Source organism: Antennarius striatus, chromosome 3 (genome assembly GCF_040054535.1).
Source record: "Antennarius striatus isolate MH-2024 chromosome 3, ASM4005453v1, whole genome shotgun sequence".
Taxonomy (NCBI): Eukaryota; Metazoa; Chordata; class Actinopteri; order Lophiiformes; family Antennariidae; genus Antennarius; species Antennarius striatus.
Genome location: NC_090778.1, coordinates 4,438,997 through 4,463,881, shown reverse-complemented (window position 1 = coordinate 4,463,881; position 24,885 = coordinate 4,438,997). Strand labels below are relative to the sequence as shown.

The following is a 24,885-nucleotide window of genomic DNA, read 5'->3' as shown; positions in this document are numbered from 1 at the left end:
TGGATGTAGAATTTATCTGTAAAAGGAACTATGAGATATGATACAATAGTGTATAAAATTATTGCCTTAGTTTGATAACTTACTTTATTTTTAGTCCCTTTTAAAACCTTGAATGTAAAGCACCTTTAAATTGTACAAATTACAATGGGCCAGTACATGCTTTACTGGTCCAACCCACTGACTCTGTGTGTCTTCTGTAGGTGGGCAGTAAGCCAGCTGCCTCTGGGATGCTCTCTGCCGATGGAGAGTTGGTTACATTCATCAGTAGAGTGGAACTGGACAGACCTGTGGAGGTACAGCAGTGATGATTAAGATAATGGTCATGATGATAACATTGCTATGCTCATCTTCATAGTCCTGACTAGAGAGATGCAGTATATGATGGAGAGTATCAGAATCATTGTGTTTTGTGTGTGTAGGTTTGGCTGTGTGATGTTGAGAGGACCATGAGAGCAACATTAAAGGATTGTCTGGTTGACTGCCTCAGTGCTTTGAAGAAGACTGAGCAGAGAAACAAATGGGTCAAAGAATGGCCTGGCCAGGTAGGTTTGTGTTCAAGTTCCATGTAACTGTCCATCGTGCTTTTATTCTCAGAGGTTGTCATGAAGTTGTCAATGTTAGGCAATGACTTGAGAAAGATTTGATAAACAAATCAAATGGCTTTATTTACAAAGATTCCTTCTCAGTTCAGGCTTATATATAGTGTACTGTTTGGAGAGTTCAAAATGAACTCGGAGACAGAAGAAGTTTCAAATGAAGTTTGTTTTATGTTTTCTTTTCTTTTTTAGATGCTGATCACAGCCAGTCAGATCCAGTGGACCAATAATGTCACAAAAGTGCTCAATAGATGCAAGGAGAGAGCAGACATGTCTGCCTTGAAGTCTATGAAGAAGAAACAGGTTTGTAACATATGTAAGAAAACAACTCAGTTAAATATGTTTCATATATTTATAATTGAAATCATTTAATGGCTATTATTAAGATCCAAAATATTTAGATCTATCCATCCTCAAGGCTTTCCAGCTCTGTTTTGATATTTAAATTGTGCATAATTTGGTAGAAAAGTGAAGTGTACAATGCAAAAGAGTGGTATTTATTCATTGGTTTGTTTTTCGGGTTCATCAAACCAGAGAGCCATCTCCCATCACCTTTAGAAATACATGGTTCCCATCCAAAACATTTCATCTGAGGATGGTGACGAATGGAACAGTGAATTCATGTTATTGATATTCATGTGTTTTCAGGTTTTTGTGGCAAATCTACATAATTTGAATAAGACTATCTACTGTATATAACATACACAGCAAACATAGTGTATAATGTATGAACAACATGATGTCCATGTGTGTAATAGTTCTAGGATGCACCCTGATAGACAGTCAATCCATTAGTGAGGAAAATAATATAATGATATTAACAGGCTTCTGATAAACTTTTCAATTCATGTGCAAAAATGTCTTTGCGTCTCAGGTGTCCATCCTTCAGGGGTATTCAGAGATGATTCGTGGCAACCTGACCAAAATCCTTCGTCTGAAGATTGTAGCACTGGCCACAGTGGAAGTTCACGCGCGGGACATCATTGATAAGCTAGTCAAGGCAGGCTGCAGTGACATCAATGCCTTTGAGTGGCTTTGCCAGCTGCGGCTCTATTGGGACAAGGTATGCCCTGGGAGAGGACTGTCAGGAGGAACAGGAGACGATTAGTGTTGGGGAGTGGCGAACAGCATGTAATTAAACTAGTGCCTGCAAGTAGTTCCGCTACATTCATAATTGCATGGTGATTCAAGTAGTTTGATAACTGTTTTGCCATTTCTTTTCTGCAATTATCTACTGAAAAAGATAAAAATTGTTCACCGCAAAAGAAAGATTGTCTTTTTTAATTAGCTTGTCACATAAAGACTCAGATATTGTGCAGAAAAGGAAAATTTACTTAAGATTTACTCAGTCATCAAGTCAAAGTCCAGTGATATAAAAAAGAGCGCGATCATCATATTTTGTAGTCAGTCAGGATCCATATGTTTCTATACCATATAACACCGTGACTCCAGCCTTTTTGTTCCTGAAGGGCATCAACTTGTCGTCAGTCTCATTGAGCTGTACTGAAATGGAATCAGATCTGCATCAGACATTTTTATTTTCTTGCTTATTTGTTTTCAAAAACTTTGCCTTCTTATAGGAAGAATGTGATTGCATAATTCGACAGACCAACACGTGTTTCAGATACGGCTATGAGTACCTGGGAAACTCCGGACGTCTTGTCGTCACTCCACTTACCGACAGGTCAGAATTAGAAATCAGTGCACCTATCAACTCAATATCAATCTGTCGCATGCCATTTAGTTTAACACTGAGTTTTTTGGGTTTTTTTGAATGAATGAATACTTAATACATTCAAAATAATATTCTGTATTCAATATTGATACTTTTATTTAAATAATTAATCTAATTTAATATTGGTTGATTTAGGATAACTTTGTTTGCATGAAATCATCATTTTTTTTCCTTAATTTTGTATGTTGGATTGTACTCAGGTGTTACATGACCCTGACTACCGCACTCCATCTCCATCGGGGGGGCTCCCCCAAAGGCCCAGCTGGCACTGGGAAGACTGAGACAGTGAAGGATTTAGGCAAAGCTCTAGGCATGCATGTCATTGTAGTCAACTGCTCTGAAGGACTGGACTACAAAGCCATGGGACGCATGTTTTCTGGTCTGGCACAGGTAGGAGAGAAGAGGGATGATGATCATGATCTTATGATCATGATCATCATCCCTCTTCTACTACCTCATGATGTTGATGATGATGATGTTGATGATGGTAGTAAATCATGACAAGGATGTCAACTATATGCCTATTTAATTACATTTCTGCTTTTGTGTATTGCATTGTCTGTGTGTGCTGAACAGACAGGTGCATGGGGCTGCTTTGATGAGTTCAACCGCATAAACATTGAAGTGTTGTCAGTCGTGGCCCAGCAGATCCTCTCCATTCTGTCGGCCCTTTCAGCCGGACAATCTATGTTGAATTTTGAAGGACAGGACATAAGGCTGGTCAAGTCATGTGGCATCTTCATCACTATGAATCCTGGTGAGACAGCTGAAATGTGCAAATGCATACAGTTCAATTTGTGTTGCCATGTACCGATTGAAATCCTAACTGAATCTGAATCCTGATGGGAATTTTTCTTTCATGTTTGGATACTTTAAAATGTGGCCCTTCATTGTCTTCAATCATCATCCTTTCTCTCTATTCGTCTTTTTCTTAGGTTATGCTGGTCGCACTCAGCTTCCAGACAACCTCAAGTCCATGTTCAGACCTATTTCCATGGTGGTTCCAGACTCTACACAAATTGCTGAGATCATTCTGTTTGCAGAGGGATTCAACAACTGCAAGGTGCTACTCTTGCTCATGCACATATGTAATTTAAACTTGACATATCTAGTTAACCATCACCACGTGTGAATGGAGAGTGACTGAAAAATGAATCCACTGTAAAGCGTCTTTGAGGGTGTATGTAAATCTAAACCATTATTATTATTAAAAAAGTGGATTTTTTTTTAATTGGTTATATTACATGACCTTTCAAAGACTGCAAACCTTTTCCCCAAAAGACCCTTTCCCCTTATGCAGCGCTTGTTTGTCACTCATTTCATGAAAAGATGCACCTAAAATTTAAATGGGTGTGAGCAAGAATCTCTGATAAGTTTTATCAACTCTGACTTTGTCCTCCTAGGTTCTGGCTAAGAAGGTGTTCACCCTGTACTCGCTGGCAGTGCAGCAGCTTTCTAAGCAGGACCACTATGACTTTGGCCTACGTGCTCTTACATCCTTGCTTCGGTATGCCGGAAAGAAACGCCGGGCTTGCCCTAACGGCCTCGATGAGGAAGTAAGTATTTCCTTTTTGTGCACGACAACAGCACTTATTACACTGTTGGTCGGAAAAGAAAAGCTCGAATTCTGTGCAAAAATTTGATGAAGTTCCATAATTTCAGACTGAAAAATAGCAGTGGTCACTACATGACCTACAATGTTAGCTGAGCCATGCTGTCACTTCTAATTGAATTACCATCTGTCCATCCATTTCAAGGTGACCAAAGCTCTCAATTATTGTGAATGAACCTGTCTTTGCATTTTTGTCCTCAGATCCTGCTCATGGCTATGAAGGACATGAACAATGCTAAGTTAACGACTACTGACCTACCCCTGTTCACTGGGATCATCCATGATTTATTCCCTTCTGTGCAACCACCTGTTGCAGACTATGGCAAAGTAAGTCAGTTTTTATGTCAATAGTTTTTTTTCTTAATTTATTCTGAACATTTGAATTTCTTTTTGCTGCAGTTGAAGGAGGCCATTGAGGTGGAGCTTCGTCAAAGTGGTTTGCAGGTGACTCCTTTCACCGTGACCAAAGTCATCCAACTTTATGAGACTAAAAATTCTCGACACTCCTCCATGTTGGTGGGCAAGACAGGCAGCGGTAAGAGCGTTACCTGGAAGACCCTTCAGAGGACCCTCACTACCTTACACCACAGGAAAGAGCCTGGCTTTGAGCAAGTACAGGTGGGTGTGGATGGAATACAACTGTACCTTTTATATGTTTGATCTTTACATCCAGCACAGAAATGTTGCCTTCCTTCTGTTCTCTCATTTAAGCAGCATGTCACCACAAGATTCAAACACACCCTAAAGGCATAAAGTACTTCTTGACATAAGTCTTCAATCATCATGACTTCATCATAATGTGTTTTTTGTTATTTTTCAATTTCTGTTACCCCTGGAACTTCAGGTTTATCCTCTGAACCCTAAGGCAGTAAGTCTGGGAGAGCTGTATGGAGAAAATGACCTCTCCACCAATGAATGGAGTGATGGAGTGCTGTCTTCTGTCATGAGATCAACATGTGCAGGTAGTGAAAACACAAACACTGTGAGGCTGAAGACCATTTCTTTAACAATGCTGTCAAAGTAGTAAATGAACAGTTAACAGGTGAAATGGTGGCACATTCGGTATTACCGTTCCCTGTTTGGCTATTTACATTCAAACCTGGAATTAAACTGGTAAACATTGGACAGAAAAGGTATTTCTACTGTCACACACTGTCTGCCCTCTGTTCTTAGATGAGAAACCAGATGAGAAGTGGATCGTGTTTGATGGGCCTGTTGACACACTGTGGATAGAGAGCATGAACTCTGTCATGGATGACAACAAGGTGCTCACGCTTATCAACGGAGAGAGAATATCCATGCCTGAACAGGTGAAAACTAAAACCAGACGTTTCACAATAGAGTTTGGCATTATTTGTGGGCATTTTTCAGCTTCAAACATACAGATAGATGAGGAAGGGACAGGAGTAAGATGGGAAAATGAAGGGAAGGCATGTGGTGGAGTCCTGGGCGTGGGAGCTTCTTATATTCAGAACATTATTCTTATGGAAATTTCGGAAATCATTTACTAAAAAAAACCCTCAGATGTCTTCCAGCTCAAATTCTTTTGCCGTAGGTGTCTCTGCTGTTTGAAGTGGAGAACCTGGCAATGGCCTCTCCTGCTACAGTGTCCCGCTGTGGGATGGTCTACAATGATTACTCAGATCTGGGATGGAAGCCTTTTGTTCAGTCGTGGCTGGACAAGCGGCCTAAGGTACAGTTGCTGGCTCATAATGCTTTAATAATAGCTTTGTTTTTATAACGACATTTGGGCAGAAGAAAATAAAAACCTTCCTAATTAACTGTTTCTCTATTCCATTACTCTTTCGGACCCTCTGACCTATTGGTCCCTCCATTTGTTCTCAGGCTGAAGCAGACCATTTAAAGTGTCTGTTTGAAAAATATATAGAAATCACACTGAACTTTAAAAAGAACAACTGTAAGGAGCTGATCCCTATCACCGAGCTGAACGGAGTAACTTCTCTCTGCCACCTCTATGAATCCCTCGCCACATCCGGCAGTGAGGTATGACAAATAAGCAACATTCTGTAACCTCAGTCGACTTAACTGGAAACAGTAAGACTGTAAAACTACGATAGAAATGATCCATCCCTGTTCATTAGCAGATAAATCCCATACCTCTCATACCTTCAACAGCACACTAAACAGTGTAATCCTCTCTTTCTCAAGGAGAATGCTTCAGACACAAAAAGCATGAGCAGGTTGATCGAGCTCAAGTTCATTTTCAGTCTGATCTGGTCCATCTGTGCTTCAGTTGATGAGAATGGGCGCAGGAAAGTAGACCACTTCCTACGAAAGATGGAGCCCTTCCCCATCAAGGTCATTTGACTGTTATACACTTGTATTGTCTACACTGTTATACAATGGAAACTCTCTCTTCACCAGGCTGCCTATTGGACATGGGTTCCCACGACTCTACCTCCCCCCGATTGCATCCTTACAGACCCCTTGTGTGTGTGTGGTACGGGCCTGTACACACTATGTATGCTTGAAAGATTGACTAACAATGTGTGCTAGAGTGGTTTAATAATTTCCATACGAGGATTACTATAGTAAAATAAAAAAAGATTCACATACAGCATGAACAGAATAAATCTGTCCTGTCAATCTCTCTTTCAGGACACGATTTACGAGTACTGTGTTGACACCAAGAACAGAAGCTGGGCTTCTGTTGAAGACCAGCTGCCAAAAAGTTGGCAATATAATGCCAAGTAAGCAGCAAAGTGGTTCAGTGTTATGGTATTGTGCTGCTGTGTGGGCTTGTGTGTGATAGTGTGCGTCTCATCTGATTCTCTCTCTGCCAGTTCAGTTACATAACAGCTGATGATACAAACATCTGTAATAGACCAATATCTTCCCCTGGTTTCACCTGCAGGGCACCATTCTATAAAATAATGGTTCCTACAGTGGACACTGTTCGTTACAACTTCCTGGTTAATGCTCTGATGGTGGGTAAACATCCAGTGCTGCTTACCGGACCGGTGGGCACCGGTAAAACCTCTGTAGCTGAGAGCGTCCTGCAGGGATTGGAAGAGAAGTGGACTGGTCTCACCATCAACATGTCTGCACAGGTTGGTACTTTTGCATGACCTATGTTTTTCTGTTTTTGGCAGGTCTGTTCATGTTGTTCTGTCCTAACAAAGAAACCAAGAAATTCATTCATAATGATAAATGGTTTGATTTGATTGTTGATATTCCATTTCTCTCTCATTTGTCATTCTTGTTTCTTTCATGGTGTTTTTGTAAATCAAACATAGAATATTTTTTCATTTCATTGTCTCATAAAGCAGACAAAAAAACAAATTAAGTACCGCTAATAGATGTTAACTCAACAAATCACATGGCCTTTACGGTTCCTTTATGACATTTGTTTTAGAAATGTGTTTAGTCAGTTTTATTGTTCCTATCCATGAATGGTCATGGTGAATACCGATCAACTGCAATATTCAGAAGCTTAAATAAAAATTGTTTAACCTATGTGTGTAGATTCGCAACTGCCGGTGAAGCTGATTAACCTAAAGAAAGGAATCCCATCTTTGAAAAGCAAAGTGTTAGTTCCAGCTGTAGTTGTGACACCAAGATGTTGTGACGCCAAGAAATATGAAACTCATGAAAATTTTAAACCATGTTTCAGCAACAGTGATGAGAAGATGGGATAGTTTTTCTTGGCTGAAATCAACAGTAATGTCAGTTTTCAAGGCGCTGAATGAGAATGAGGTTGTTAACCCTACTCCATTACTCCCTTGTTTGTTTGTCTTTCTCTCTGTGTCTCTCTTCCTGTCCAGACTACCTCTGATAACATCCAGGCCACAGTGGAGAGCCGCTTAGAGAAGAGAACCAAAGGAGAGTTTGTACCCGTAGGTGGGAAATGCCTGCTGCTCTTCCTGGATGACCTCAGTATGCCCTCGCCTGACCTCTTCGGTTCTCAGGCACCGCTGGAACTGCTGCGCCACTGGATTGACTATGGTTTTTGGTATGACCGCCAGAAACAGACGCCTAAGTCTGTCAAGGTGAGAGAGGGTGTTTTGATTAGGGTATTGAGTATCTTTTCAGGGGTGTTTTTGTCATGTAGTCCATATCTACCAATTAAATACTATTCTTTCCCCATTAACCCAAGAGATACATATCAATCAATCAATCAATCAATCAACCTTTATTTAAATAGAGCTTAGTTACGTTAGCAGACATTTCAAAGTGCTTTAACAGACAGAAAAACCCAACAAAACCCACATATGTGATGAAATATATGTATATGCTTTTTTTAGAACATGTTCTTGTTGGCGTCCATGGGGCCCCCTGGTGGAGGGAGGACTCACATGTCTGAGAGATTACAGAGTCGATTCAACCTCATCAACATGACCTTCCCTCATGTATGTCCTGCTGACTCATTTTACCCATATTTTTTAATTATCATTAAGACAAAATGTGTCAAAAATAATAACAATATATTATTTTTACTCAAACCATTACCATATAATAAATGTGAAATTCTGTTTACTCTTTCCACTTCTTTCCATTTTCTGTCATCTATTTGCATAATTTTTTCAGTGTTTGTTGGTGTTCAACCTGTCAGACAATTCATAACCTGATTGTGGCCATAATAGTGATAACAACCAATGCTCTCTCTTCCTACCTTTAACAGATCCCGCTAATTGATCTCTTCTCTTTCCTTCATGTTTCTTTTTTAGAACACACCTCACTCATTATTCACTTGTTAGCATGTCTTGTCTTTCTTCAGTATTTTTCTGACTCTGTTGTTCTACTCTTTTTAACCTTTCAGTCTTTTCTGTTCACTTGTTTTTGTCGCCCTTTTCTTGACTCCCCTCTTCGCCTTGTTTTTTTTGTATTGTAAAACAACGAAATACATTTGTTTTACAAATGTTTAAGGCCTCATTGATTTAATTTTATAGATATAACAAAACTATGAATTTATTTGCTTTCAGGACTCGCAGATCAGAAGGATCTACAGTACCATGATCAACCAAAAGCTTGAGAGTTTTAAGGAGGAGTTGAAACCCATTGGAGAAATTCTGACTACAGCTACTTTAGAACTTTATGAAGCTGTTTCAGCTCATTTTCTTCCCACTCCAGCCAAGATTCACTACCTCTTCAACCTTAGGGATATGTCCAAGGTAAATAGTAATAATAATTAGTTTTACAATTTATGTCTTTTTTACAATTTATGTCTCCTTTCTGCCAGGTGTTTCAAGGTTTGCTGAGAGCTCACCCAGACTTCCATGACACCAAAATCAACATCACAAGACTCTGGATCAATGAGTGTTCCAGGTAGCTGTTCACCTTTAATCATGTAGCATATTTACATGCATAGTTCCAGGCTCATTGTGACCATTATAATGGCATTATTAATGCTGAGCTGGTACAGATGATGTATTCTGATGTGAGGAGTTTTGTGCTTTATTTCAGATGAGACATTCATGTAATAGTGCTGTGTGTACGTATATTATGTATTTGTTGTTTACGTGTTTCCAGGGTTTTCTCAGACCGGCTTGTGGATCAGGCTGACAGGGAAGCCTTCCTTGCCATGCTGGAGCAGAAACTAGCCTCACTCTTCGACCTCAATTTCCACAACATCTGTCCAAATAAACAGCCACCAGTATTTGGTACTTTCAGTATTGTGCAAACAGAGTACATACCGGTACATGTTCAGTGTAACACCATTGAATGACATAATTCTGTCACTAAAAGAACAGTAACACTAACAGAATGTTTGTTTATTTGTGATTTATTTATGATGAGTTAGCCCCGCCATGAGCTGGCTTTTCATTAGGGGTGTACCCCACCTTTTGCCCGTGGCCAGGTGGGATACGTTTCAGCAGACCTGTAATCTAAAAGGAGGATAAGTGGTTGTAGACAAGAAGATTGTGATTGTCTCCTGTACTAGAAGATGAATGGATGAATTATGATAAGTTATTAATACTGAGTTGTTTTGTTTGTTGTGTGTGTCAGGTGATTTCCTGAGTGAATCTTGTGTGTATGAAGACCTACAGGATATGAAGGTTCTAAAGGTCTTCATGGAAAGCCAGCTGGAGGACTATAACCAGACACCCGGTGTAGTACCCATGAACCTGGTGCTCTTCCAAGATGCCATCGAACACAGTGTGTCTGAAAACACAACAACCATGCATACACATTTTTAGTGATTTCCACTTTCCCCATTCTGTCCAGTCAGGATTTGGTTAACATTTTTTTCATTTCCGCCACAGTTATTCGTGCAGTACGTGTGATCAGTCAGCTTAGGGGCAACATGCTGCTAGTTGGCATTGGTGGCTCTGGCAGACAGAGCCTATCAAAAATGGCAGCCTACATCTGTGGGTACCAGGTGTTCCAGGTGGAAGTCACCAAGCAGTACAGCAAACAGGATTTCAGAGAAGGTGAGACCAGATTTACTGTTTTTATGTCTACAGATGCTTGAGACAGGAAGTCTGTGTATTTTGAACGGTAAACATGAAGGTCTCAAGCTTTGATGAATTATCTTTTAGAACAGTCAGTTCCTGGCATCTGTGTTATAATATATGTTTTTCCTGTCCCATTTTTCAGACATCAAGATACTGTACCATTTGACTGGCGTTGACAACAAGCCAACAGTCTTCTTGTTCAATGACACCCAGATTGTGGACGAGTCCTTCCTAGAGGACATCAACAACATTCTGAGCTCTGGAGAGGTGTCTAACCTGTATAAGCAGGATGAGTTTGTGGAGGTGTGTATTATCTTAAAATCATTTTTTTACCCTTCTACTGTCTGCCTGTTTAATTTTCATTTGTTTACGTATTTGTATATTTGATTGAAAGGGGTCCTATTATAAAAAATACATTTTTCAGGTCTCTGCATATTCATAGTGGTCCTCCCTAATCCTACCAAAGTTTAAAAAAGTTTAAAACCACTGGACTACCACTAAGTGCGAGTGGACAGTGGCGCAGACATGCACATGGGGCATGTAAACCACAGCTAGAAGGTGTTTGGCAGGTGTTGACAGGGGAAGCCTTTAACATACAATGGCCAGCCTCTTCAAATAAGGTCTCCTGATCAAAGTAGATTAGAAGTATCTTCAACCAAATATAGTGACTATATTGGATCAGTTTGGCGCAAGACATTTCAAAAACAGTAGACCAGTAGTTGGACATCTGGCAGCTGAATGACATTAATTAAATTAAGCATAATATGGGATCTTAAAGTTCCCATGTAACACACGGATTGTCTAAATGGAGGTAATACTCTCCCCTGAGGCTGCATCCCTTAACTACAAAAGTTTTGATGTAAACTGCTTGACTAATGAAAGCATGATTGACAAAAAGAAAAGTTAAAGGAGTATTAACATATTTCTGATTGCCCCAGTCTCTGTTACTGGTATGTAAATATTTAAACCCTAAGATAAATGTAAAGTTCATTCTGATTTGATGATAGTGAGTGAGCTTTTGCTGGTAAACATCCATATATCAAATATTTACAAGAATTTTAATCTTAATGCAATTTTTGCTCTTCACAAAATATCATAGTTATTAAAGGTAATAGATGTTGTCAGATAATATCTGTTTCATATAGGACTGTTCTGATCTGCAGGATCATTTATAATCACCAATTTAAAAATGTTATAACATGTTTCTGTCCTATTTTGAGGTATGCAATGCTCTATCAGAGTCTGCCAAGAGGGATGGTGTGGTTCAGACCCCCGACTCCCTGTTCAGCTACTTGATCGAGCGAGTCAGGAACAACCTACATATAGTTCTGTGTCTGAGCCCAGTCGGAGAGGCCTTCAGGTAGGTTTTGATAGGCTTTCCAGAAACACAATAAATATTAGAATAAATCCCATTGTGTTCCTCTCTTCTCCTTTGTTTCTATTTTACCTCTTCTCCACTCAACACTTCAATCTTGTTTGCTCTTGTTTTTTATATTTAATATTTTACAATGAACCTATTCCCTTAGAAATGCATGTAACTGATTGCAACATTCTATAATTTAAAAAAAAAAAAGTTTTTTGTAATTACTAATCCACTTTGCATGCAGGAACACACCTTTATTATTATTATTCTTTTAGCCTAGTTTTACCTCCCTGCACTAGTTCACAGAACCTCGTGTATACATTGCTGTAGTTTATAGCGACATATTAAAATTTGTAATTGTTTATTACAAACAGGAAACGAATCCTCCAGTACCCAGCGCTAGTCAACTGCACCTCCATTGACTGGTTCTGTGAGTGGCCCAAAGATGCTCTGCTGGAGGTTGCTGAGAGGTACCTGGAAGGAATGGAGAAAGGATCCTTGGAAGGGGTGAGGAAAGCAAGCTGACACACATGATCGCATAATTCACATGTACTTGAATTTATACTGTTAAACACTTTGATGCATCATCACGCCTGTGAGAACGATTCAACCTTATGTGACCATAACAAAAATAGGAAATACAGAAAGGAGAGGATGTTTGCTTGGAAGGAAGGCAGACGGAGGAGAGGCATAATGAGCTGATATTTTGTGTCTATTCAATGTTGTCTTCATGTTGTACCTGCAGCACACATTTTGAAACCAATTTCACAATTTAATAATTTAATGCTGTTAAAGAGCAATATGTTCACAAAAAGATTCATTCTACATATATATACACCTAAGAAAAGACCAAACATATATAACTTTAGCTGTAATCTACACTCAACCCTGCTGTGACAGTCCTATCAGTTCCCATATATTTCAACAAAGAGTAAACAAACGCCTGAACATTCATCCTCATTGCTTGAATATCAGAACAATGCTTTTACATATGTGTGTCATGTTGCAGATCCAGACAAAGGTTGCCAGTATCTGTGTGACCATTCATCAATCCGTAGTTCAGGTGTCTCAAAGGATGAAATTGGAGCTCCGGAGACATAACTATGTGACACCCACCAACTACCTGGAGCTGGTGGCTGGATACAAGAAGTAGGCACCTAAAGATTCATGTGTTCTTGATTCTCTTTTCTGTCTTCACATAGAAACTTAACACAAACCTGGTTGAGACCTCATATTAAAACTCTTCCTTTTTGAGCAAAAATAGCTACATGTAATACCAGATGACTGATCACTCAACCCACTTTGAGAGGAAGTCTTGGCATGCATGACCTCACCCTTTCACTAGTGTGGACACACACAGGACTCAACTTTCCTCCTCTGTGCAAATCTAATAGGAACTGCATGTGCAATTAGAAAACACCCTCAATCAATGGTCACACCTCACAGGGTTAATAAACTAAGACAAGACCACCCACCACTAGAACTGAAGAAGCGTCTTGGATGAGAGGTAAAACAACTGCAGTATTCTCTAATTCTCCATGAAAGGGACACAATTGTGACATTAATGGTCATAAAAAGCTTAACAAACTTAATAAAACAACTACTCAAACTATTTCTCTTAAAATATTGATTAAACACATAAAGTTGTTTTTTTAAAATAGTTTTCCCCCCCTGCCCATATCATTACAGCACACTTTACCACCTTCATCTCATTTGCATCATCAACAACATCAACTGGTATCGCTCCATCTTCAAGTCCCATCTCCTTCAGTTTTTAACTTATTTTATTGGATTTTTATTTGATATTTTATCTAATTGTATTATGTTCATTATTTTATGGTGTATCTGTTGTATTTTTTATTTATTGACTGTGCAGCACTTCAGAAACCTTGTGTTTACTTAAATTGTGCTATAGAAATAAAATGGATTGGATTGGAGTGCCTTAGCTACATTTGGTGTTTTATTTTTCAGGACAAACCATAAACAGTAGAAACCTTGCATTAACCTGGTTGATGCTGCTGTTGTTATAAAATGATATATGCTCATTGGTGTCATCTATCTTCTTCCATTACAAATGTCTCTGTCTGTCTAATTAATTTTACTAAATGCTTAACACTCACAATTGTGTCATCCACCATTGGATTCTGTTTTACGTGTGTATCCATCTAGGTTGTTGGCAGAGAAGCACAGTGAATTCGGTGAACAGCTGGACAAATTTCGTAATGGCCTTTTCAAAATCAGTGACACACGTGAGAAGGTGGAGGCCATGTCCACGGAACTGGAGGATTCCAAAAAGCAGGTGGCCGAGTTCCAGATCCAGTGTGAGAAGTATCTGTCTGTCATCGCACAGCAGAAGATGGAGGCTGACAAGCAGCAGAGAGTAAGCACCATAAAATGATTAATGGCACACAAATAACTTTACTCTATAGAGCTAATCAATAATCTGTCAATGGGTTTATATCCTGATTGACCCAATCAGTATAGTAGCTTCGAACCGCTTTAGACTAGTGATTTATGTTTGGATGGTTGTTTGACAGTGAGCTTATAGGAAGATCATATTGGGTTAAGTGTGTTTTTATCTTTTTTGTGAAGGTGGTGAGTGAAAATAGTGAAAAAATTGGAGCAGAGAAGTTGGAGTGTAAAGCCATGGCTGACAATGCAAAGAAAGACCTGGACGAGGCCATGCCTGCCTTAGAAAAAGCAATGGAGGTACATCTATCCTGCTATTGTTTTAATTCCGCCTCCGTGTCTTTCCTTCTGTCTTCTTTTGAATGATATTTGTTACGATATCCGACTTCAACTGCGTGGTGAACAATTAGCGGAACGGAGTACATTTTTCTTCTTTTTATTGAACAGGAGCACGCTACACTCAACGGAACACTGTCTCACATTCACATCAAACCACAACAGGAAACGTCAAAATAAGATCGCCACTAAATCATACTTAACAATAATCGTCCTGCTGACTCACATCCACACATTCTTTCCCTCCCTATGTTGTTGCACACAGGCGCTGCAGACTTTGGATAAGAAGGACATGAGAGAGATCAAGTCATACGGTCATCCTCCAGCCTTGGTGGAGACGGTGCTACAGGCTGTCATGACCTTACTGGGCAAAGAACCGACCTGGGCAGAGGCCAAGAGACAGCTAGGTGAGATACATCAACACCACAGAGATCAGATGGAGAGAGAGATTACTGTACTGTACTTTTGACACTCAATAAATGACAATACTGAAAGAAAGGGTGTCAGAATGAAACTGGAAAGAAGGGATGTGGGCAAAATGACAACTAAATTGTAGTAATCTACAAACATTGTAGTAATATATAAGATGTAAAATTCATAACAGATTATTTCTCCAAGGAGTGTCAATGAAACAGGTGCAGGACTGCTTTTATTTGCCTTTGAATCAATGGATTAAGAGATAACTGTGAGTCTGCAATTTAAAGAAAATGTGACGTGATCTTTAAATATTTTCTGGAAGGGGAGTCCACCTTCATAAAAACATTAATCAACTTTGACAAGGACAACATATCGGACCGCGTGCTGAAGAATATCGGCCAGTACTGCAAGAACGAAAACTTCATGCCTAACATCATCGGCAAGGTTTCGCTGGCTGCTAAGTCCCTCTGCATGTGGGTCAGAGCAATTGAGGTAAGAGAGGATTGAATGGATACGAACCTGTGGACACACACTAGTAGATGTTTACCAGAATGTGTTTATTGCATGCAGCAAAGGAGGAATTACAAAACACTGAGAGTCCCCTTTGTCAAATAACTATCTGAGCAAAAATAACTGGATGCATCTTTATGCAGGTTTACGGACGGCACTATAGGGTGGTGCAGCCCAAGCGGATCCAACTGGACACTGCATTGTCCCAGCTAGCAGAGAAGCAGTCAGCACTGGCTGAAGCACAGAAAAAACTTCAAGAGGTGTGGAATTTAGCCACAGTTCCAACCAAGGCAAAGGAATTCAACAGTATTGCAGGGAGTCTTGAGATGTTCATGTTGACAAATTTGCAAACAGGTGGGTGAGAGGCTAGAGGAGCTGGAGAAGCAGTACAATGAGAAGCTGGCCATGAAGGAGAGTTTGAGGCAGAAAGCCAGAGAGATGGAGGTGAAACTGGACCGGGCTGATAAACTGGTGACTGGGCTCGCAGGGGAGAGAGTCCGCTGGGAGGAGAGAGTAACTGTAAGCCACAACTGTAACCACACACCAAAATAATAGCCCTAGTCCTGTTCAGGACTTCTTCCTGAGTCATGCACTTGTCCGCTTAATTTGGATGTATGTGCTTCAGGATCTTGAGACAAACATAGGATTCCTGGTAGGAGACTGTTTGCTAGCGGCATCTTTCCTCTCCTACATGGGGCCCTTCCCTTCCAGCTATAGAGATGACCTGCTTGCCATCTGGATGAAGGAGGTGACACACACAACTCCTGTGTGTGTGTGTCCGTGTGTGTGTGTGTGTGTGTGTGTGTTCGCGCTTGTGTGTATACATATACAGTGTATATAGACAGCTGGCTATGCCAACAACCTCACTTTATTTGGTTGCCTGTTTTGTCTGTCTTTAGGTTCAGGACTCAACAATCCCGTGTTCACCAGGATTCAGTTTTGCAGCTTTTCTGTCCAAGTCCACCACAGTGAGGGACTGGCAGATTCAGGGCCTCCCCTCCGATCCCTTCTCTACTGAGAATGGAGTCATCGTTACCCGTGGAAAGCGGTCTGTACCATAGATACCCTGTTTAGGTTAGCTGCTGGTTACTTCAGCAAAGTTATGTAATTGTCTGTTCTAATTGGATTTAGATTTGGTTATGTTGGCTTGTTTTATTGATTATTAATTTTTTTCAGATGGCCGCTGATAATAGACCCTCAAGGCCAAGCTCTGAAGTGGATCAGGAATATGGAGATGAAGGGAGTAAGTCTCATCTCAGCCAGTCTGAAATGCTGATTCATTTATTATTAGTTATTTCTGTTGAGATTTACATTTCTGTAACAGTTATGGATATTTATGTATTTTTTGGACCAGAGAAACCTTTATGGGTCGAAGAACGCTCCGTTTTAATAGCACCTGCACCACTAAAAATACATATTTTTTATATCCTACTTAAGAGCAGGTACTCTGCTCTATTACTCTATTATTTTTAAATGTAGGTATGGTGAGTAGTGAATAAAGTAGAATACACTGTATCCAATCAGTTGCTACATCAATTCAAAATATAGGTAATAGAATAAACCAACTACAGAGTGACTATAAATATGATAAATAATAAAAATTCTAATAAAAATTGACTTAAAGAAACACTAAAAAATACCCTTAGGCTGAATTTAACGTGACACATTTTTAGAGATGTTATTGTTATTGTTTGAATGTGTGTGTGTGTGTGTGTGTGTGTGTGTGTGTGTGTGTGTGTGTGTGTGTGTGTGTGTGTGTGTGTGTGTGTGTGTGTGTGTGTGTGTGTGTGTGTGTGTGTGTAATAGACTGTGTTATATTGTGTGTGCTCAGTTCTCTCTTGATCTTTCTTTCATCCTGTACGTTTGTGTGTCTACATCTGCAGGGTCTGAAAGTAATAGATTTTCAAATGCCAGACTACCTTCAGGTGTTGGAGAAAGCCATCCAGTTTGGGAATCCTGTTCTGCTGCAGAATGTCCAGGGGAAGTTGGAGCCCTCCCTAAATCCAATTCTCAACAAGTCCCTGACGAAGATAGGTCAGACACTGTTCACAAACAGAATTTTTTAAAACTTAAATATGAGAGACTCCTGAATCTGTTGTGTACCTCAGGTGGCAGGCTGCTGCTGAAACTGGGTGATAAGGAGGTAGAGTACAGTCCAGAGTTTCGTTTGTACATCACCACCAAGCTGTCCAACCCCCACTATACACCAGAGATTTGTACGAAGACCACCATAGTCAACTTCACTGTCAAGGAGCAGGTGTGTATGTGTGAGTGTGTGTGTGAGGGAATGACGGAGCTAAACATTCGCCATGAGTGCATAAGAAGTGGAATATCTGGAATACTCCTCTCAAGTGTGTGTGTGTGTGTGTGTGTGTGTGTGTGTGTGTGTGTGTGTGTGTGTGTGTGTGTGTGTGTGTGTGTGTGTGTGTGTGTGTGTGTGTGTGTGTGTCTAGAGTTTGGAAGCCCAGCTACTGGGAATTGTGGTACGTAAGGAGCGCCCAGAGCTGGAGGAACAGAAGGATGCTTTGGTGATCAGCATCGCCTCTAGGAAGAAAAGCCTGCAGGAGTTGGAGGACAAGATCCTCAGGTTCATCTCATTGTTCTGAAACTGTGACCTTTCACCCTATCCATAATAATATTATTACAGTCATAGCAGAATTAATGAAATACATCAAATCTGGAATACTAATAACAGTTACATCTGTTGTTATTCTGGTTGTGGTAAACACATCCTGAGGACCAGTACTGATAGCTGCACCTCCAGTCCCAATTTTTGCCTTTTTGTTGAAGGTTTTTGAAAATTTTGTCTCAAATCAGCTGTTAAAATAAATAAACTTCTCAAGGAGTTATATGAGTTATTCTTACAGTGTGTCATTTTCAAGTTTCCATTTGTGCTTACAAATGTGTTTCTTCGTCTGTTAGCGTGGCAGGGTTTCACTTGGTTTAATTCTACAGTTGTTTTCATGACCTGCATTTGCTCTGCCAGGCTGCTGAATGAGGCAACGGGATCTCTGCTGGATGATGAACAGCTGGTGAACACCCTACAGACCAGCAAAGTCACAGCTAATGAGGTTTCAGAGCAGCTGAAGAGCAGCGAGCAGACCGAGATCCAGATCGACTCTGCCAGAGAGGTTTGGTGTATGAACGATGTCATGGGATTAAGATTTGATAAATGATATACTGAATAATTGTAGTTTTTTCCCGTAGGTAAGACAAAATAAAGAATTATAAGCAACACTTGGATGTCTGGAAAATTGAGATGGGACTTTTACCCTCCGACCCTGAGAGGATGGGAGATTCATATGAAGGAAATTTAAATAACCTTTCTTTTTCTTATCAGGCCTACCGCCCATGTGCTCAGCGAGCCTCCATTCTCTTCTCGATCCTAAACCACATGGGTCACATCGACCCCATGTACCAGTTTTCACTGGATGCCTACATTAACCTGTTTAACCTCAGCATAGATAAGAGTAAGCACAGCCACAAGCTGGAGGAAAGGATCATCAACCTGAACGACTACCATACATATTCAGTATACAGGTGGGTGATGAAAAAAATGGTGAGAAAAAAGGCCCAGGGCCCTTTACTACACACTGTATCTATCTGGAGGCATTCTGTCCCATCACAGTATTTATCACATTATATAAATGAATGGATTTGTGTCATAACTTGTCAGTTCATGTTTCAAATTACTATCCTCTTCAGATACACCTGTCGTGGTTTATTTGAGGTCCACAAGCTGCTCTTCAGCTTCCAGATGTGTATTAAAATCTTGGAGGCAGCAAGAAATCTCAACATGGACGAGTATAACTTCTTCCTCCGAGGAGGACTCGTAAGGAATCACAAACATTTGTTTTTGCTTTATTTGATTTGAGATACTCGAACAACCAAAATACCTTCATTTTCAAATGGTGTGAACACATTCTGATGTGAGCTTGTTCAAATACTTAAACATTAAAAAAAAGAAACCCAAGGCTTCCCCTCAGATTCTGTTTTGATGTAATTTCCCATCATCAGATTTTTCTGCATTTCTTTCTTCTTTTTGTCCATGATTGATGTGATACATGGTATTTGACTGAAGGGACATTCATATAATTGACGTCTGTGTTTCAAGGTACTTGACAAGGAGGAACAGATGGACAACCCCTGCAACAGCTGGCTGGCAGACTCCAGCTGGGACAACATCACAGAACTAGATAAGTTATCCAATTTCCACGGCATCATGGCGTCCTTTGAGCAGAACTCTCGAGATTGGAAGCTTTGGTTCACCAGCACTGAGCCAGAGAACGCCACACTACCAGGTGTGTGTGTGTTTCGTCCGGAGTTTGATACTGTGTGTGGTACTGTGAATACAGAAGGTGTCATACCTTGAAAGGCTTTCTGGTTTTGCTTTGTGTGTAATGTGTAATATGTTTACAGGGTGAAAAAGTTTTTGTCCCCTTAGAAATTAAATCCAACAAACTGCCAAACTGCATCAATAAAGAGGTTGCAGATGGACTAGACACCACCAGTCCGGTTCACTGCCTTCTACCTGTTTGAATTCTGCATCCAGGTGAATGGAATGACTGTAATGACCTCCAGAGGATGCTGATAGTGCGCTCCCTGCGTCAAGACCGCGTCTCTTTGTGCGTCTCCTCCTTCATCGTTAATAAGATGGGCCCTCGCTACGTGGAGCCGCCCGCTCTGGACGTGAAGTCTGTGAGTGTTGGCTGTTGTCCTGTTTCTTCTGTCTGGAGGATTAGTGTAGAAAAAAATCATATGAAGGAAGCAAAACGTTCTCTGTGTCACAGTGTCTTTTCAGCTTCAGATGTGCTGACTCTTCCAGTCTTTCTGCCCAGGTTGTGGAGGAGTCCACATGCAACACTCCCCTCATCTTTGTCCTGTCCCCTGGGGTGGACCCCACAGGAGCCCTGCTGCAGCTGGCCGAGAGCTCCGGCATGAACAAGCGCTTCCATGCTCTCTCTCTGGGCCAGGGGCAGGCCCCTGTCGCTAGGAGAATGATAGAGGAGGGCGTCAAAAACGGTGGGACATCACCCGTGTTCTGTATCTCTTTGCTGTTTTAGGCCTGGCTTTAACTTTTGTCCTCAGTGAACCGATCACAAGTATGAATTCATCTACATTGAGGACGTAGTTCAGAGTTTTGGCCCCGTTTTGCCACATTCTGTCAACTGTGAAGAGATGTACAGTATGTTGATGCAGGTCTGAACCAGGTCTCAGTCTCACTCTGTCAACTGGGATGTGTTAAAGTGTTTCATAAAGTGCTTACATGATGCATTTCCACTCTTCCTATGGTCACTGTGAATGCAGAAAAAAACAAGTAGATATTTCTTTCACCAGGCCACTGGGTGTTCCTCGCCAACTGCCACCTCTCCCTCTCATGGATGCCTGAACTGGACAAGCTGGTGGAGCAGCTGCAGGTGGAGAAACCCCACCCAAACTTCAGACTGTGGCTCAGCTCTTCACCTCACCCTGAGTTTCCCATTACGATCCTGCAGGCCGGCATCAAAATGACCACTGAACCACCAAAGGTGCTTCCGTCTGCAAATATCTACCGTACAGGCAAACTTAGATGATGAGGGTAGCATATGTACACAGAAGGTGTTTGCATGTTGACTTTTATTTTCTCACACATACAATGAGATGCGTATATTCTTTATGTTAACTCTGTTTCCTGCTGTCCTCAGGGTGTGAAAGCCAACATGAGGCGATTGTACCAACTAGTGACGGAGGATCAGCTCAATCGCTGCTCAAAGCCCGTCCTCTACAGGAAGCTGCTCTTCTCCCTCAGCTTCTTTCACAGCATCCTGCTGGAAAGGAAGAAGTTTCTCCAGCTGGGCTGGAACATCGTCTATGGCTTCAACGATTCAGACTTTGAGGTCAGAGCCTCAAACAGTGACAGCTGTTTGAACAAACACATCAAAGACGGGAGGAGCAGGATAATCTGGATGGAAACAGTTGGTTATGGTTGATGTCTTGATGCCCCCAGGTGAGTGAGAGTCTGCTGAGGCTGTACCTGGATGGTTATGAGGAGATTCCCTGGGATGCACTGAAGTACCTCATCGCTGGGGTCAACTATGGAGGCCACGTCACAGATGAGTGGGACAGACGTCTTCTAACCACATACATCAATGAATATTTCTGTGACGCTGCCATCAACCAGCCATTCTTCAAGTGAGACACCGTAACACATATACACTGCTGCATGAAGGTACCTCCTACTCAACATCAGCATTCTGTCACCTTTTTCTGTCAGGTTGTCCTCCTTGACCTCTTATTACATCCCTCGCGACGGCCCCCTGTCCTCATACAAGGAGTACATCAACATGCTTCCGTCCACAGAGCACCCCGAGGTGTTCGGCCAGCACTCTAACGCCGACATTACGAGCCAGATCGGAGAGACAAGGTCGCTGTTCGACATCCTACTCTCCCTGCAGCCTCAGGTCGCAAGTTCCACAGCTGCAGGGGCCAAGACCAGCCGAGAAGATAAGGTGGGGCGGGGGGCATTAAATAGATTTAATTTACTTTCTCTCTCACATCATCCCTAAATTAATAAGTGAATACAAATTTGGGTTTTGACTACTTATAAACTAGAGATTGATTAATGAGGCTTATAACTATACTCACTCATACTCACCAACAATCGAATCCATTGGGGTGCTCCAGTTTCATGTAGTTGTGTTCTCTCTGGCGCTTCCAGGTGTTAGAGCTGCTGCCAGAGGTTCAGGCAATGATCCCAGAAGTGATCGACTACGAAGCCACCAGGCTGCTGCTCCAGGAGAGCCCCTTACCACTGAATGTGGTCCTGCTGCAGGAGATCCAGAGATACAACGCTCTGCTGGACACCATTAAGTATGAACGCTCTCTGCGTGTGCGTGCTGAAATGAGTGGGACAGGAGTGTGTGTCGTATACTTTCTCAAACCGTTCCAATGTCATGACTAAACTGCTGCATCAACGATGGCACGTCTGTTGCTGTATTTCAGTTCCTCCCTGGCCGAGCTGGAGAAGGGCATCAGAGGTTTAGTGGTGATGACATCCAGCCTGGAGGAGATGTTCCAGTGCATCCATGACGGTCGTGTGCCCCCACTGTGGGGGAAGGTAAAAACACAGCTAGACATAAAGAATAAATCCAACTCCTGGCAGAAACGATGGGATGATGTTCATTCTGTTGTTTGATTTTGTAGAAAAAAAGCAGATCACAGTCACGACACAAAACTTCAGTAATTTTAAATGACCATTTTCTTGTTTTATGGAAACACTAAAAGAAACCAGACAAACCTTTGTGGTAGTCGGTAACAGTTACTTTTTTAGACCACGCAGAGGAAAAAATTTATTCTGAGGAAAAAAACTGATGGAATCACATGCTATGTAAATACATTTTCATTCCCCAAATTGACACCTGCATCAGTTTAGATCTGTTTGTTAGTCTGCTGTTAAAAAGGAGGGATCACACCATGGAGAGCTGTTGCTCAAAGTGGAGTGACAAGAATCATGGCTCCAGTGAGACAGATGTCAACTGAAACAAAGGAGAGGGATTACTAAACTTCTTACTGAGGGTAAATCATCACGCAGTGTTACAAAGATGTTAGTTGTTCAGTCAGCTGCATCTAAAATCTGGCCAAAGTACAAACAACATGGGAAGGTTGTTAAAGCAAGCATTGTGGTAGAAATAGTGTTGGAACAAGGGAAACATCAAAGCATCAAGACAGAAATCTTAAAGAAATACGTCTTGAAAACAGAAAATACAAAGCAAAACAAATGATTAACAAATGGGAGTCAACGTCTGTGTAAGACTGTAAGACACCACCTAAAGGAAATGGGATTTACATTTAAAAAAAAAGATGAAAAAAAGCCATCATTAACGCTTAACAGAAAATTAACAGAAAAAAAAAGAGGTTCCAACGGGATAAGGAGAAGCAATCGTGGACTGTGGATGAATAGACAGAAGTCATATTCAGGGATGAATTGCATATCAGCATTGGGCAAGATAATGATGCTGCAGTTCCAATGAGATTTATGAAAACGACTGCTTGAAGAGAATGTGCAAATTTTCACAAAGGATGTTTGGGGAGGATGAAATCATTCTTCAAGATGTTAATGCGTCTTACCATAGAGCAACAACCGTGAAAACATTTTTATAAATAGTCTGGATTTCAGTTCGATTGAAAATCTGTGGTGGAAGTTGAAGAAAATCGTCCATAACAAGGCTTCAACCTGCAAAGCTGATCTGGGAACAGCAATCAGATTAAAGTTGGAGCCAAACCAGATTGATGGCACATTTTTCAGATAATTACACTGAGTAAATCTGTGTCCTCTGCTCTGTCCCCAGACTTACCCCTCACTGAAGCCTCTGGCAGCGTGGACCAGGGATCTTCGCCAGAGGGTCAACCAGTTTGCTGACTGGGCGGAGACGCTCCAGCAGCCACAGCTGTTCTGGCTTTCTGGCTTCACGTTTCCCAACGGTTTCCTTACTGCTGTGCTGCAGTCCTATGCTAGACGGCACAATGTGAGAGTCACTCCACCCACAGAAACACAGACACCCCAATGTTGGAAAACCTAGAGCAATGAATGACCTGAGGTGACCTGGTCTAACTGTTGTTTCAGGTGTCGGTGGACACGCTATCTTGGGAGTTTCTAGTGTCCACTGTGGATGACAGCAATCTCCTTTACACTGCAAAGGTGACTGTCTGTACACACATTTCTGTTTCCACTAATATTTAAAAAAAAAAAAAAACTGCTCATTTTTCTGAGGGTTCGCTCTCAGCCATCATCGTCATCACTCCTCTCATCCCTCTCCCTCAAATATGAGTTTGTAAGCGCTTTTAAAATTTTGTCAGACTGTTTGACTTTCAGAATGTTTTTCATTTGTTTTATTTGTCGGTCGCTGCATTTGATTTTACTCTGTCTGCCTGCTGACCTCTCCTCATAAGGATGGGGTGTATGTCAGAGGTTTGTTCCTAGAGGGGGCTAGTTGGGACAAGAAGAACTCCAGTCTGGTGGAGGCACAACCCATGCAGTTGGTCTGTTCCATGCCCACCATCCAGTTCAAACCAGTAGAAAACCGGAAGAAGACAGCCAAGAGTAAGTCATTCATAGAACTTCTTTCATCCAATTCATTTTATTACATTTTTTGATGTTCAATTTATTGTTTGCATGTCGTTTGTGCTGTCATGTCATCGTTACTCCTGCTCATATGCTTGCAGACACATATCTGTGTCCATGTTACTACTACCCCATACGTTCGGGCGGGGTAGGCCCAGTGTCTTTTGTGATCAGCGTGGAGCTCAGATCAGGAGATGTGAGTCCGGATCACTGGGTCAAGAGAGGGACGGCTCTTCTCATGAGTCTAGACCACTGAAGGCCTGAACTGAGCAGTTTTCAACATGCACCTTGTTGAGTGAAGTGATGTAATATTTAAACTGTAATAATAAAATAACACACCTCGTCTATCAACCACCACTTCCTGTTCTGTGTTGGTGAAGCATACACTCAT

The 24,885-nt window shown here is 41.2% G+C and overlaps 1 protein-coding gene across 1 annotated transcript in view; it reads left to right on the top strand.

Annotated features, from left to right (window-relative positions):
• dnah2 (dynein, axonemal, heavy chain 2) overlaps positions 1 to 24,765 on the top strand; it is a 46,082-nt gene extending 21,317 nt beyond the window's left edge. Inside the window, exons 31-87 of the mRNA XM_068310065.1 lie at positions 201 to 293; positions 420 to 542; positions 789 to 899; positions 1,471 to 1,659; positions 2,177 to 2,280; positions 2,532 to 2,721; positions 2,908 to 3,088; positions 3,267 to 3,394; positions 3,735 to 3,887; positions 4,145 to 4,270; positions 4,343 to 4,561; positions 4,788 to 4,905; positions 5,117 to 5,253; positions 5,499 to 5,636; positions 5,789 to 5,947; positions 6,113 to 6,262; positions 6,563 to 6,654; positions 6,819 to 7,014; positions 7,729 to 7,953; positions 8,209 to 8,313; positions 8,887 to 9,075; positions 9,144 to 9,229; positions 9,434 to 9,564; positions 9,911 to 10,060; positions 10,168 to 10,335; positions 10,502 to 10,662; positions 11,580 to 11,719; positions 12,097 to 12,229; positions 12,732 to 12,871; positions 13,892 to 14,102; positions 14,315 to 14,431; positions 14,733 to 14,874; positions 15,207 to 15,376; positions 15,538 to 15,654; positions 15,749 to 15,913; positions 16,020 to 16,142; positions 16,294 to 16,442; positions 16,571 to 16,637; positions 17,278 to 17,428; positions 17,503 to 17,651; positions 17,848 to 17,981; positions 18,381 to 18,525; positions 18,735 to 18,934; positions 19,100 to 19,226; positions 19,509 to 19,695; positions 19,947 to 20,092; positions 20,233 to 20,416; positions 20,732 to 20,922; positions 21,079 to 21,270; positions 21,381 to 21,565; positions 21,648 to 21,882; positions 22,092 to 22,243; positions 22,376 to 22,490; positions 23,722 to 23,898; positions 23,997 to 24,071; positions 24,323 to 24,473; positions 24,596 to 24,765. Of these exons, the coding sequence (XP_068166166.1) occupies positions 201 to 293; positions 420 to 542; positions 789 to 899; positions 1,471 to 1,659; positions 2,177 to 2,280; positions 2,532 to 2,721; positions 2,908 to 3,088; positions 3,267 to 3,394; positions 3,735 to 3,887; positions 4,145 to 4,270; positions 4,343 to 4,561; positions 4,788 to 4,905; positions 5,117 to 5,253; positions 5,499 to 5,636; positions 5,789 to 5,947; positions 6,113 to 6,262; positions 6,563 to 6,654; positions 6,819 to 7,014; positions 7,729 to 7,953; positions 8,209 to 8,313; positions 8,887 to 9,075; positions 9,144 to 9,229; positions 9,434 to 9,564; positions 9,911 to 10,060; positions 10,168 to 10,335; positions 10,502 to 10,662; positions 11,580 to 11,719; positions 12,097 to 12,229; positions 12,732 to 12,871; positions 13,892 to 14,102; positions 14,315 to 14,431; positions 14,733 to 14,874; positions 15,207 to 15,376; positions 15,538 to 15,654; positions 15,749 to 15,913; positions 16,020 to 16,142; positions 16,294 to 16,442; positions 16,571 to 16,637; positions 17,278 to 17,428; positions 17,503 to 17,651; positions 17,848 to 17,981; positions 18,381 to 18,525; positions 18,735 to 18,934; positions 19,100 to 19,226; positions 19,509 to 19,695; positions 19,947 to 20,092; positions 20,233 to 20,416; positions 20,732 to 20,922; positions 21,079 to 21,270; positions 21,381 to 21,565; positions 21,648 to 21,882; positions 22,092 to 22,243; positions 22,376 to 22,490; positions 23,722 to 23,898; positions 23,997 to 24,071; positions 24,323 to 24,473; positions 24,596 to 24,750 (8,547 nt within the window). The 3' untranslated portion in view covers positions 24,751 to 24,765. The remainder of the gene's footprint in view (positions 1 to 200; positions 294 to 419; positions 543 to 788; positions 900 to 1,470; positions 1,660 to 2,176; positions 2,281 to 2,531; positions 2,722 to 2,907; positions 3,089 to 3,266; positions 3,395 to 3,734; positions 3,888 to 4,144; positions 4,271 to 4,342; positions 4,562 to 4,787; positions 4,906 to 5,116; positions 5,254 to 5,498; positions 5,637 to 5,788; positions 5,948 to 6,112; positions 6,263 to 6,562; positions 6,655 to 6,818; positions 7,015 to 7,728; positions 7,954 to 8,208; positions 8,314 to 8,886; positions 9,076 to 9,143; positions 9,230 to 9,433; positions 9,565 to 9,910; positions 10,061 to 10,167; positions 10,336 to 10,501; positions 10,663 to 11,579; positions 11,720 to 12,096; positions 12,230 to 12,731; positions 12,872 to 13,891; positions 14,103 to 14,314; positions 14,432 to 14,732; positions 14,875 to 15,206; positions 15,377 to 15,537; positions 15,655 to 15,748; positions 15,914 to 16,019; positions 16,143 to 16,293; positions 16,443 to 16,570; positions 16,638 to 17,277; positions 17,429 to 17,502; positions 17,652 to 17,847; positions 17,982 to 18,380; positions 18,526 to 18,734; positions 18,935 to 19,099; positions 19,227 to 19,508; positions 19,696 to 19,946; positions 20,093 to 20,232; positions 20,417 to 20,731; positions 20,923 to 21,078; positions 21,271 to 21,380; positions 21,566 to 21,647; positions 21,883 to 22,091; positions 22,244 to 22,375; positions 22,491 to 23,721; positions 23,899 to 23,996; positions 24,072 to 24,322; positions 24,474 to 24,595) is intronic.
• The last annotated feature ends 120 nt before the right edge of the window (positions 24,766 to 24,885 follow it).